The 13,188-nt window shown below is 43.1% G+C and overlaps 1 protein-coding gene and 1 long non-coding RNA gene across 10 annotated transcripts in view; one reads left to right on the plus strand and one right to left on the minus strand.

The window, feature by feature from the left end:
* Nucleotides 1-2,200, minus strand: part of LOC133545123 (uncharacterized) — a 3,469-nt gene extending 1,269 nt beyond the window's left edge. The window contains exon 1 of the long non-coding RNA XR_009804733.1: nt 2,038-2,200. This is a non-coding gene — a long non-coding RNA (uncharacterized LOC133545123). The remainder of the gene's footprint in view (nt 1-2,037) is intronic.
* Nucleotides 1-13,188, plus strand: part of stat2 (signal transducer and activator of transcription 2) — a 187,259-nt gene that overhangs the window by 27,038 nt on the left and 147,033 nt on the right. For 8 of the 9 annotated variants that reach the window (XR_009804723.1, XR_009804718.1, XM_061890364.1 and 5 more), the window contains exon 3: nt 7,583-7,714. Coding sequence is in view for 7 of the 9 variants with exons in the window: in XM_061890364.1 (XP_061746348.1) it covers nt 7,583-7,714 (132 nt within the window). In the remaining 2 variants the exon portion in view is untranslated. Of the gene's footprint in view, nt 1-1,435; nt 1,621-7,582; nt 7,715-13,188 lie in introns of those variants that run through there. The other variant, XM_061890409.1, reaches the window with a different exon arrangement.

Genomic DNA, 13,188 nt, shown 5'->3' on the forward strand with positions numbered 1-13,188 from the left:
CAAACAGCTAAAATGATGTACAAAGCAAATTATAACTTGCTACCAAAGAATGTACAACAATTCTCAACTAAAGAGGAAAAAAAATAACCTTAAAGGAAAATCTAATTAAAAACATTTTGTATGCACGTACAACACTTAAAACCTGCAGCTTATCAGTATGTGGAATTAAGACTATGGAATTGATTAAGTAAAGAAATTAAACATTGTACTGATATGATCCACTTTAAGAGGATGTTTCAATGAATAGTGCTTACAAAGTACAAAGAAGAAGAATTATCAGAAACACTTTCAACCTTATTGAGAATAAGATATTCTTCATCTTACTCGGGACATGGCATTTAGGTAAAAACACGATTTAATTTGAACTAAAAAAATATACAAACAAAAATCGCTCACAGCGGAGGCACAACTCGGGCTAAAGAACAAAGCTAATGCATAAACAGACTAAGAACATAAATCAAACAAAACTTACTTGGGCATGGCATGAAGCATGAAACTATGGCAAGGCATGAAACAAGTCAGCACAGGGCGACTGACTGGCAAAGACAAGCTTAAATACTGCCTCTGATTAGTGCTCGGGAAGCAGGTGAGCTGGCATTTTGTCCACCAGAGACAGGTGGACAAAATGAGTAACCAAGGAAACCAGACAAGGGAGTGGAAAAAAAAACAGGAACTTAATAGAGTCCAAAGGACAAACAGCACATGGCCAAACAAAAACATGATCAACAGACATGACATTTATTTATTATTGGTTAGCTTCAGAATAACAATGTTATTAAAAAGAATAAGAGACTTATTATACTCCAAAAATGTTGGTCTTACTTAAAAATGCACACATTTAGTTGTATTCAGTGTTAAAAAAATATGATAAGGCTCTCACAGAAATACATTTTGAAATATTTGGCTTTCATGGCTCTCTCAGCCAAAAAGGTTCCCGACCCCTATTTTAGGCCATTCTTTAAAAAAAAAAAAAAAAAAACAGCTCATTTTTTTATATGGCAAAAACACAAAATAAGCAACATTTTCCCCAAAAAATATCTCACAGTGGATAATTTAATGTAACGTAATTGAAGCCTTGAATAGGTCAATAATTCAAAATGACATTGATTTTGATTCCAAAAAGAAACAGCCACTTTGTGTTATTAAAGCACTGCAAAATGTTCTTGTTACATTTCACCTATTCGCTCTTTTATACCACTTTTTATGTTTTTATTTTTTTCCCCCAGACAGCCGAGATTTACTTGGAAATCTTCAAGACCTTTAAGTTTCGATTCCCTTAACGTCGCTGTTGATTGACGTGTCTCTCGACCAATGGCTGCCGCTGCCTTGAGAGCCGATCCACCAATCAGTCGTTTCTGCGGGAAACTGCACGGCCGGATCATCCATTCCGGGTCCTCGAATAGCTTTTGTATCATACGTCAGAGCCAAAATGGCTCCCGTTGTTTGTAAACATGAGGTGGGCGGGACATTTTCACCGTAAACGAGACTCAAGGAAACAATGTCAGTGTGGGAGAGCCAGCCGACATTTAGTTAAGACAAGGGCGAGAGAAACAAGTGCTAATTAACTATAAAATATATTCTTCGTGGCGACAACCGACGGGGAGCACCTTATGACGGAAGGTACAGTATGACCAACCTTACGTAATAATGTACACATCCCTCGGTAAGATAATACCAAGCTCTGCATTCAGTTTTGTGGCGTTTCGGTGTAAAACTGTTGGGTCAAACGCACCGTTTTTTTTGCTAATATTAAGTTAAAAAAAAGTTCAACTACCACTTATGGCTGGGCGATATGGCCTTTTATTAATATCTCGATATTTTTACGCCATGTCATGATCGATACACGATATATATCTCCATATTTTGCCTTAGCTCCTCACATCCGAACATTGTTTACAATCATGGCCACCAGCAGCGAGAGCGATTCGGACCAAGAAAGCGACAATTTCCCCATTGATTTCAACGAGGCGTGGCGCAGTGGGAGAGTGGCCGTGCGCAACCCGAGGGTCCCTGGGTCAATCCCCACCTAGTACCAACCTCGTCATGTCCGTTGTGTCCTGAGCAAGACACTTCACCCTTGCTCCTGATGGGTGCTGGTTAGCGCCTTGCATGGCAGCTCCCTCCATCAGTGTGTGAATGTGGAAGTAGTGTCAAAGCGCTTTGAGTACCTTGAAGGCAGAAAAGCGCTATACAAGTACAACCCATTTATCATTTGTGGATGAGGAAAGTTAGAGTGAAGGACTAGAAGGGCAGTGGGAGCGATTCAAATGTTATTTGACACATTTACTAGAATAATTTTGGAAAATCCCTTATCTATTATTGTGTTACTAGTGTTTTAGTGAAGTGAAGTGAATTATATTTATATAGCGCTTTTTCTCAAGTGACTCAAAGCGCTTTACATTGTGACACCCAATATCTAAGTTACATTTAAACCAGTGTGGGTGGCACTGGGGGCAGGTGGGTAAAGTGTCTTGCCCAAGGACACAACAGCAGTAACTAGGATGGCACAAGTGGGAATCGAACCTGCAACCCTCAAGTTGCTGGCACAGCCACTCTACCAACCGAGCTATGCCGCCCTAGTGAGATTATTAGGTACCTGAAAGTCGGAGGGGTCTGGCCACGGGTGTGGTGACCGCCAGTGTCTCTGAGGGAAGCCACGTTTCTCGACGAGGCAAAGCGAAGGCAGCCGTTTTCCCCCCTCCTCCTCTGGGAAGCATCCCACGTTCGGGGGCGGCCGGTCGGAGGAGGCAAGAGAGTCCGTAGCTGCCCCTTTGACAGGTGCACGAGGAACGACGCAAGCTATCCGCTCATGTCTACGGTAAGAGCCGACTTATTACCACGATTTTCTCACCGAAACCTGCCGGTTGACATGTGGTAGGGAACCATCTTCGCCTGACCGCTCTGTTCCATAGTAAAGCTTCACCGTCATCTCTTCGGGAATGTAAACAATGAAACACCGGTTGTGTTTGTGTTGCTAAAGGCGGCCACAATACACCGCTTCCCACCTACATCTTTCTTCTTTGACGTCTCCATTATTAATTGAACAAATTGCAAAAAGATTCAGCCACACAGATGTCCAGAATACTGTGTAATTATGTGATTAAAGCAGACGTCTTATAGCTGGGATCGGGCTATAACAACATGTCCGCTACAATCCGTGACGTCACTCGCACGAGTCATCATACGTGTCATCATACCGCGACGTTTTCAACAGGATACTTAGCGCAACATTTAAAATTGGAATTTAGTAAACTAAAAGGCCGTATTGACATGTGTTGCAATGTTAATATTTCATTATTGATATATAAACTATCAGACTGTGAGGTCAGTAGTAGTGGCTTTCAGTAGGCCTTTAACTCAATCAATCAATGTTTATTTATTTAGCCCCAAATCACAAATGTCTCAAAGAACTGCACAAATCATTACGACTACGACATCCTCGGAAGAACCCACAAAAGGGCAAGGAAAACTCTCACACCCAGTGGGCAGGGAGAATTCACATCCAGTGGGACGCCAGTGACAATGCTGACTATGAGAAACCTTGGAGAGGACCTCAGATGTGGGCAAACCCCCCCACCCCCCCTAGGGGACCGAAAGCAATGGATGTCGAGCGGGTCTAACATGATACTGTGAAAGTTCAATCCATAGTGGCTCCAACACGGCCCCGCGAGAGTTCAGTTCAAAGCGGATCCGAGACAGCAGCGAGAGTCCCGTCCACAGGAAACCATCCCAAGCGGAGGGGGATCAGCAGCGTAGAGATGTCCCCAACCGATACACAGGCGAGCGGTCCATCCTGGGTCTCGACTCTGGACAGCCAGTACTTCATCCATGGTCATCGGACCGGACCCCCTCCACAAGGGAGGAGGGGACATAGGAGAAAAAAAAAAGAAGCGGCAGATCAACTGGTCTAAAAAGGAGGTCTATTTAAAGGCTAGAGTATACAGATGAGTTTTAAGGTGAGACTTAAATGCTTCTACTGAGGTAGCATCTCCAACTGTTACCGGGAGGGCATTCCAGAGTACTGGAGCCCGAACGGAAAACGCTCTATAGCCCGCAGACTTTTTTTGGGCTTTGGGAATCACTAATAAGCCGGAGTCCTTTGAACGCAGATTTCTTGCCGGGACATATGGTACAATACAATCGGCAAGATAGGATGGAGCTAGACCGTGTAGTATTTTATACGTAAGTAGTAAAACCTTAAAGTCACATCTTAAGTGCACAGGAAGCCAGTGCAGGTGAGCCAGTACAGGCGTAATGTGATCAAACTTTCTTGTTCTTGTCAAAAGTCTAGCAGCCGCATTTTGTACCAACTGTAATCTTTTAATGCTAGACATGGGGAGTCCCGAAAATAATACGCTACAGTAGTCGAGACGAGACGTAACAAACGCATGGATAATGATCTCGGCGTCTTTAGTGGACAGAATGGAGCGAATTTTAGCGATATTACGGAGATGAAAGAAGGCCGTTTTAGTAACGCTTTTAATGTGTGACTCAAAGGAGAGAGTTGGGTCGAAGATAATACCCAGATTTTTTACCGAGTCACCTTGTTTTATTATTTGGTTGTCAAATGTTAAAGTTGTATTATTAAATAATAAGTCAATTTACCAAAACTGTATTTATTAAACAGTTATCAAGCAGTGGCACATCAAGAGAAAGTGCAAGATTGTCAGAGACATTTTAAAACAAGCTACAAGTGCACTTTTGTGCATGATGTCATTAAGATGACATATCAAAACAACTAAATTAAAGTGCACTTTTTGTACAGAACGCCACTACAATAGTTAAAAACAAATAAAGTGCGCTTTTGTGCATGATGTCACACAAGATATTTCAATAAGTGTCAAATAAAAATGAGCTGCATAATAGGAAATCAAATAGTGTGTTGTCCTGTGGACGTTATGTACTTCTGTTGTTGACTATTTTTTTTCGTATGTTGTTGATCTGAGAACGGTTGTAACATCTCCGCCAAACGGAGATGTTGACATGTAGAGTTTCAAGCACTCTTCATTGTCTAGCTCAGGGGTAGGGAACCTATGGCTCTAGAGCCAGATGTGGCTCTTTTGATGACTACATCTGGCTCTCGGATAAATCTGAGCTGACATTGCTTAACATGATAAGTAATGAATAATTCCACTTGTAATAAGTGTTAAAAATAATGTTCAAAACATAAAACATTCTCATGCATTTTTAGTCCATCCATCCGTTTACTACCGCACCTGTTTAAGAAGTTGCGTTAAGAAGTTATTTATTTATTATTGGTTAATGTTGGGCTTGTCCTCCTAGGGGTTCTTCAGACCACCAAGCACCGACAAGAGAGCCCGTTTCAGGGTTACACTATTGTTTCATTTTTCAATAAGTCTCTCAGTTGCTTTCCAGCAATTGTATTTTTCTCTTTCGTTCTCGCTCGCGCTCTGGCTCCAGCCCCAACCCAATCTCTCCTCCTGGCTGCTGCTTATAACAGAGCGACAGGTGATTAGATAACAAGGCTCAGGTGGGCCATCTACGCAGCTCTCGCTGATTTCGAGGCCGGTCCTGGCACACCCCGCTTCGCTGCAGGCCCGCGGGCCACGCCCCCTCCACAGTTAGCTTCAGAATAACAATGTTATTACAAAGAATAACAGACCTACTACACTCTAATAATGTTGGTCTTACTTAAAAATACACGCGTTTAGTTGTGTTCAGTGTTAAAAAAATATTATAAGGCTCTTACGGAAATACATTTTAAAATATTTGGCTTTTTGGCTCTCTCAGCCAAAAAGGTTCCCGACCCCTGGTCTAGCTGGTGACTTTTCAAATGATGCTTCAAAATAGCAGTACTGCTACTTTTTGTAGCAATGATTTTGCCGCTTACTTTTCATATTGCCTCCTATACTGTATAACCTGAATATACTGTTATACAACTTGATATTGCACTGGTACTGTATTTGACTACTGTACTTGTAGAAGCATTTAAGTCTCACCTTAAAACTCATTTGTATACTCTAGCCTTTAAATGGACTCCCTTTTTAGACCACTTGATCTGCCGTTTCTTTTCTTTTTCTTCTATGTCCCACTCTCCCTTGTGGAAGGGGTCCGGTCCGATCCGGTGGCCATGTACTACTTGCCTGTGTATCGGCTGGGGACATCTCTGCGCTGCTGATCCGCCTCCGCTTGGGATGGTTTCCTGCTGGCTCCGCTGTGAACGGGACTCTCGCTGCTGTGTTGGATCCGCTTTGGACTGGACTCTCGCGACTGTGTTGGATCCATTATGGATTGAACTTTCATGCGACTGTGTTGGATCCATTAGATTGGATTAGATAGTACTTTATTTATTCCGTCAGGAGAGTGGATTGAACTTTCACAGTATCATGTTAGACCCGCTCGACATCCATTGCTTTCCTCCTCTCCAAGGTTCTCATAGTCATTATTGTCACCGATGTCCCACTGGGTGTGAGTTTTCCTTGCCCTTATGTGGGCCTACCGAGGATGTCATAGTGGTTTGTGCAGCCCTTTGAGACACTAGTGATTTAGGGCTATATAAGTAAACATTGATTGATTGATTGATTGTATCGATACTTCTACCATAACTACTGTGACTTATCGTGCAACTTAATTGTCTTGTAATTAATGTAAATTGATTGATTGATTGATACTTTTATTAGTAGATTGCACAGTTCAGTACATATTCCGTACAATTGACCACTAAATGGTAACACCCCAATAAGTTTTTCAACTTGTTTAAGTCGGGGTCCACGTTAATCAATTAATCAGAGCTATTCTAATTATTGTATTTTTTGTATTTAGTGTATTAGATTCTGCAACCAGTGTTTGGATCCCACTGTACGCAATATCTGAAGAGCATGGAAAAAAAGCATTTCACTGTGGTGCACTCTGCATGTGACGAATAAAACGTTAAATCCTTTGATGTTGCGGTTGTCTGTTCGACATCTTCCCGCTGGCCCCCGTGCGGTTTTTCTTGGGAATTAATTATTCTTCCTTCATTTGTTACCAGATTCGCACCTTCTCTCTCTCTCGCAGCTAACGTTACCCATGTCGCTGCCTCTCTGCTCGGCGAGGGCGTATGACGTTGCAGGCGTGACAGTACTATGTAAGAATGTGCGCTTGCTTTATGTCTCTTGAGAGAAGGAGAGACAAAAATGAGTGAGAAACACCTGAAGGGTAATGCCCGCAGGTAAAAGCAACTGTGTGAGAACGTATGGTGGAATATTACGATATAGTCGTTTTCTATATCGCACAGAGACAAACCCGCGATGTATCGAGTATATTCCATATATCGCCCAGCCCTGGTAGCACTGATAGTCACACACAAGTTCAGATCTTGATCCTAATTGGTACAATTAATGATGAAGTTAAAGTAGTCACACACACACAAGGTGTGGTGATATTACCCTCTGCATTTGACCCATCCCCTCGTTGCACCCCCTGGGAGGTGAGGGGAGCAGTGAGCAGCAGCGGTGGCCGCGCTCGTGAATCATTTTGTGTAACGTTATCTATCCATTTTTCTAACGCTTGTCCCTTGGGGGGTGGCGGGGGGTGCTGGGGTGTTTATAATATTTGTCTGACCTCTGACCTCTGACCTCAGGATGTCTCAGTGGGAGAAGCTTCTGCAGATGCCTCAGTGTTTCACTCCGCAGTTACAAGACCTTTACGACAGGGAAGGGCTGCCCATGGATGTCCGACAGTACCTGTCCGCCTGGATCGAATCACAGGAATGGTGAGACAAAAAACAAAACAAACAGCATTCATTCTAAAGATCGGCCGATATCGATTATTAGTAGTCAAGGAGGCCGATAAGCGATATTTGGAGGCACTATTTATTGGGAGCTCGTTATTTAAACATCAATTGTGTACGTAAAAAGTCTTTACATCAGGGGTGTCGAACTCATTTTAGATCGAGGGCCGCAAGAAGAAAAATCTACTCAAAAGTGGGCGGGACTGGTAAAATCACGGCACGATAACTTAAAAATAAAGACAACTTCAGATAGTTTTTTTTTGTTAAAAAATAGAACAAGCACATTTTGTAATTGTACAAATCCTAATGTGGTGTTTATTTTTTTTACAATTACCTGTTGCGGTTAATAGTAGATATACTTTATTTGTTGCTATTTATATTTTCTGAATCACATGGGCAAAGATACGACCTTCTGGAGGAAAGTTCTGTGGTCAGATGAAACAAAAATGGAGCTGTTTGGCCACAATACCCAGCAATATGTTTGGAGGAGAAAAAGTGAGGCCTTTATTGCCAGGATCACCATCCCTACTGTCAAGCATGGTGGTGGTAGTATTAAACTCTGGGGCCTGTTTTGCTGCCAATGGAACTGGTGCTTAACAGAGCGTGAATAGGACAATGAAAAAGGAGGATTACCTCCAGGGCTTCACGGTGGCAGAGGGGTTAGTGCGTCTGCCTCACAATACGAAGGTCCTGCAGTCCTGGGTTCAAATCCAGGCTCGGGATCTTTCTGTGTGGAGTTTGCATGTTCTCCCCGTGAATGCGTGGGTTCCCTCCGGGTACTCCGGCTTCCTCCCATCTCCAAAGACATGCACCTGGGGATAGGTTGATTGGCAACACTAAATTGGCCCTAGTGTGTGAATGTGAGTGTGAATGTTGTCTGTCTATCTGTGTTGGCCCTGCGATGAGGTGGCGACTTGTCCAGGGTGTACCCCGCCTTCCGCCCGATTGTAGCTGAGATAGGCGCCAGCGCCCCCCGCGACCCCGAAAGGGAATAAGCGGTAGAAAATGGATGGATGGATGGATTACCTCCCAATTCTTCAGGACAACCTAAAATCAGCTTGGAGGTTGGGTCTTTGGCTGTCTGAAATATTATGTAAATTATTTTATAGCATGTTCTGATTGAGCCATTAATTACGGAACAATTAGCAGACTGAATATTACATTTTTATTGTGACAAGAAAGAGTGAGAAACACCTGAAGCGTAATGCACCGCAGGTAAAAGCAAATGCGTTAGAACGTATACTCAAATATCACGATATAGTCATTTAAATATCGCACAGAGATAACCCCGCGATATATCGAGTATATTCGATATATCACCCAGCCCTAGCGATGCACTGATAGTCACAGTGTGGTGAAATTACCCTCTGCATTTGACCCATCCCCTTGTTGCACCCCCTGGGAGGTGAGGGGAGCAGTGAGCAGGAACAGTGGCCGTGCTCGGGAATCATCATCATCCAAACATATCTCTGGGTATTGTGGCTAAACAGCTCAGTTTTTGTTTCATCTGACATCACATGCACAAAGATAAGACCTTCTGGAGCAGTGGTTCGCAAATGGGGGTACACGTACCCCTGGGGGTACTTGAAGGTATGCCAAGGGGTACGAGAGATTTAAAAAAAAAAAAAAAAAATTATTGAATAATCCTTCAACAAAATATGAATGCATGTTCATAAACGGTGAAGAAGAATGCAACAATGCAATATTCAGTGTTTACAGCTAAATGTTTTTGTGGACATTTTCCATAAATATTGATGTTAAAGATTTCTTTTTTTGTGAAGAAATGTTTAGAATGAAGTTGATGAATCCAGATGGAGGGCACTTTAAATTGATGATTACTTCCATGTGTAGAAATCTTTATTTATAATTAAATCACTTATTTATTTTTCAACAAGTGTTTAGTTATTTATATATCTTTTTTTTCCAAATAGTTCAAGAAAAACCACTACAAATGAGCAATATTTTGCACTGTTATACAATTTAATAAATCAGAAACTGATGACATAGTGCTGTATTTTACTTCTTTATCTCTTTTTTCCTCAACCAAAAATGTTTTGCTCTGATTAGGGGGTACTTGAATTAAAAAAAATGTTCACAGGCGGTACATCACTGAAAAAAGGTGGAGAACCACTGTTCTGGAGGAAAGTTCTGTGGTCACATGGAACAAAAGTTGAGCTGTTTGGCCACAATACTAAGGAATATGTTTAGAGGAGAAAAGGTGAAGCCTTTAATTCCAGGAACACCAAACCTACCACCAGGTATGGTGGTGGTAGTATTGTACTCTGGGCCTGTTTTGCTGCCAACAGAACTGGTGCTTTACAGAGAGTAAATGGGAGAATGAAAAAGGAGGCTTACCTCCAAATTCTTCAGGACAACCTCAAATCATCAGCCCGGAGGTTGGGTCTTGGACGCAGTTGGGTGTTCCAACAGGACAATGACCCAAAATACATGCCAAAAGTGGTAAAGGAATAGCCAAATCAGGTTAGAATTAAGATTTTAGAATGGCCTTCACAAAGTCCTGACTTAAAAGTGTGGACAATGCTGAAGAAACAAGTCCATGTCAGAAAACCAACAAACTTAGCTGAACTGCACCAATTTTGTCAAGAGAAGTGGTCAAAAAGTCAACCAGAATCTTGTGGATGGCTACCAAAAGCGCCGTATCGCAGTTAAACTTGCCAAGGGACATGTAAGCAAATATTAACATTGCTGTATGTATACTTTTGCTCACATTTTCAGTAGACCCATAATAAATTCCGAAAAGAACCAAACTTCATGAATGTTTTTTATGACCAACAAGTATATGCTCCGATCACTCTATCACAGGGGTAGGGAACCTATGGCTCTAGAGCCAGATGTGGCTCTTTTGATGACTGCATCTGGCTCTCAGATAAATCTGAGCTGACATTGCTTAACACGATACTGTAAGTAATGAATGATTCCACTTGTAATCACGGTGTTAAAAATAACGTTCAAAATATAAAACATTCTCATGCATTTTTAATCCATCCATCCGTTTTCTACCGCACCTGTTCAAGAAGTTGCGTTAATGGTAAGAAGTTATTTATTATTGGTTATTTTGGGGCTTGTCCCCCTGGGGGTTCTTTAGACCACCAAGCACCGACATGAGAGCCTGTTTCAGGGTTAAAATATTGTTTTATTTTTCAATAAGTCTCTCAGTTGTTTTCCAGGAATTGTATTTTTCTCTTTTGTTCTCGCTCGCACTCTGGCTCCAGCCCCAACCCCGTCTCTCCTCCTGGCTGCTGCTTATAACAGAGCGACAGGTGATTAGATAACAAGGCTCAGGTGGACCATCTACGCACCTCTCACTGATTTCGAGGCTGGTTCTGGCACACCCCAGTTCGCTGCAGGCCCGCAGGCCACGCCCCCTCAACAGTTAGCTTTCAGAACAACAATGTTATTACAAAGAATAAGAGACCTATTTTACTCTAGAAATGTTGGTCTTGCTTAAAATGCACATGTTTAGTTGTGTTCAGTGTTAAGAAAAATATTTTATGGCTCTTAGGGAAATACATTTAAAAATATTTGGCTTCTTGGCTCTCTCAGCCAAAAAGGTTCCCGACCCCTGCTCTATCACAAAACAATAAGAGTTGTAGAAATGATTGGAAACTCAAGACAGCCATGACATTATGTTCTTTACAAGTGTATGTCAACTTTTGACCACGACTGTATGTGTTTAGTTGCTAAAGTTTAATTGTCTATCGATCAAAAAATGCACATCAATGAAGGGGATGAATCCAAAATGAATGAATGAAATATTTATCGGATAATTTTGCGAATAATTTTGAAGTAACGATGAACAAAATGTGATTAGTGTGATTTAAATATTTTGATAGTTTGACAGCCCTACTATATATACGATATATATGTATGTTTGTACTGGAGAGGAGGCTACGCCGGATAGTCGAACCTCGGATTCAGGAGGAACAGTGTGGTTTTCGTCCTGGTCGTGGAACTGTGGACCAGCTCTTGGGTGCATGGGAGTTTGCCCAACCAGTCTACATGTGCTTTGTGGACTTGGAGAAGGCATTCGACCGTGTCCCTCGGGAAGTCCTGTGGGGAGTGCTCAGAGAGTATGGGGTATCGGACTGTCTTATTGTGGCGGTCCGCTCCCTGTACGATCAGTGTCAGAGCTTGGTCCGCATTGCCGGCAGTAAGTCGAACACATTTCCAGTGAGGGTTGGACTCTGCCAAGGCTGTCCTTTGTCACCGATTCTGTTCATAACTTTTATGGACACAATTTCTAGGCGCAGTCAAGGCGTTGAAGGGTTCCGGTTTGGTGACCGCAGGATTAGGTCTCTGCTTTTTGCAGATGATGTGGTCCTGATGGCTTCATCTGACCGGGATCTTCAGCTCTCACTGGATCGGTTTGCAGCCGAGTGTGAAGCGACCGGAATGAGAGTCAGCACCTCCAAGTCCGAGTCCATGGTTCTCGCCCGGAAAAGGGTGGAATGCCATCTCCGGGTTGGGGAGGAGACCCTGCCCCAAGTGGAGGAGTTCAAGTACCTAGGAGTCTTGTTCACGAGTGAGGGAAGAGTGGATGGTGAGATCGACAGGCGGATCGGTGCGGCGTCTTCAGTAATGCGGACGTTGTACCGATCCGTTGTGGTGAAGAAGGAGCTGAGCCGGAAGGCAAAGCTCTCAATTTACCGGTCGATCTACGTTCCCATCCTCACCTGTGGTCATGAGCTTTGGGTCATGACCGAAAGGATAAGATCACGGGTACAAGCGGCCGAAATGAGTTTGGAGCTCTCCCTTAGAGATAGGGTGAGAAGCTCTGTCATCCGGGAGGAACTCAAAGTAAAGCCGCTGCTCCTCCACATCGAGAGGAGCCAGATGAGGTGGTCCGGGCATCTGGTCAGGATGCCACCCGAACGCCTCCCCAGAGAGGTGTTTAGGGCACGTCCAATCGGTAGGAGGCCACGGGGAAGACCCAGGACACGTTGGGAAGACTATGTCTCCTGGCTGGCCTGGGAACGCCTCGGGATCCCCTTGGAAGATCTAGACGAAGTGGCTGGGGAGAGGAAAGTCTGGGCTTCCCTGCTTAGGCTGCTGCCCCCGCGACCCGACCTCGGATAAGCGGAAGAAGATGGATGGGATGTATGTTTGTATGTATATATATATACACAAACAAACACACACACATACATAGCCGGGCCCTCAGCCAAATTGTTTTAACCCAATGTGGTCCCCGATTCAAAAAGTCTGGGGTCCCTTGTGTGATCTTTATCATAGCCAGTCATCCACCCACTCTCTTTATGTCAGGGGTTTACAGAGCGCGGCCCGCCGCTAATTGTTTACCGGCCCGCCACACATTCTGCAAATGCTATTGCAAAAATAAAAAAGAACATTAAAAATATTGGAATGAGGTGAAATGTAACAAGAAAAAGTTGCAATGTTGACAAAAAGCAGGCTGTTTTGTTTTTTCTTTTTTCTTT

The sequence above is a fragment of the Nerophis ophidion genome, linkage group LG02 (genome assembly GCF_033978795.1).
Source record: "Nerophis ophidion isolate RoL-2023_Sa linkage group LG02, RoL_Noph_v1.0, whole genome shotgun sequence".
In the NCBI taxonomy this organism is placed as follows: Eukaryota; Metazoa; Chordata; class Actinopteri; order Syngnathiformes; family Syngnathidae; genus Nerophis; species Nerophis ophidion.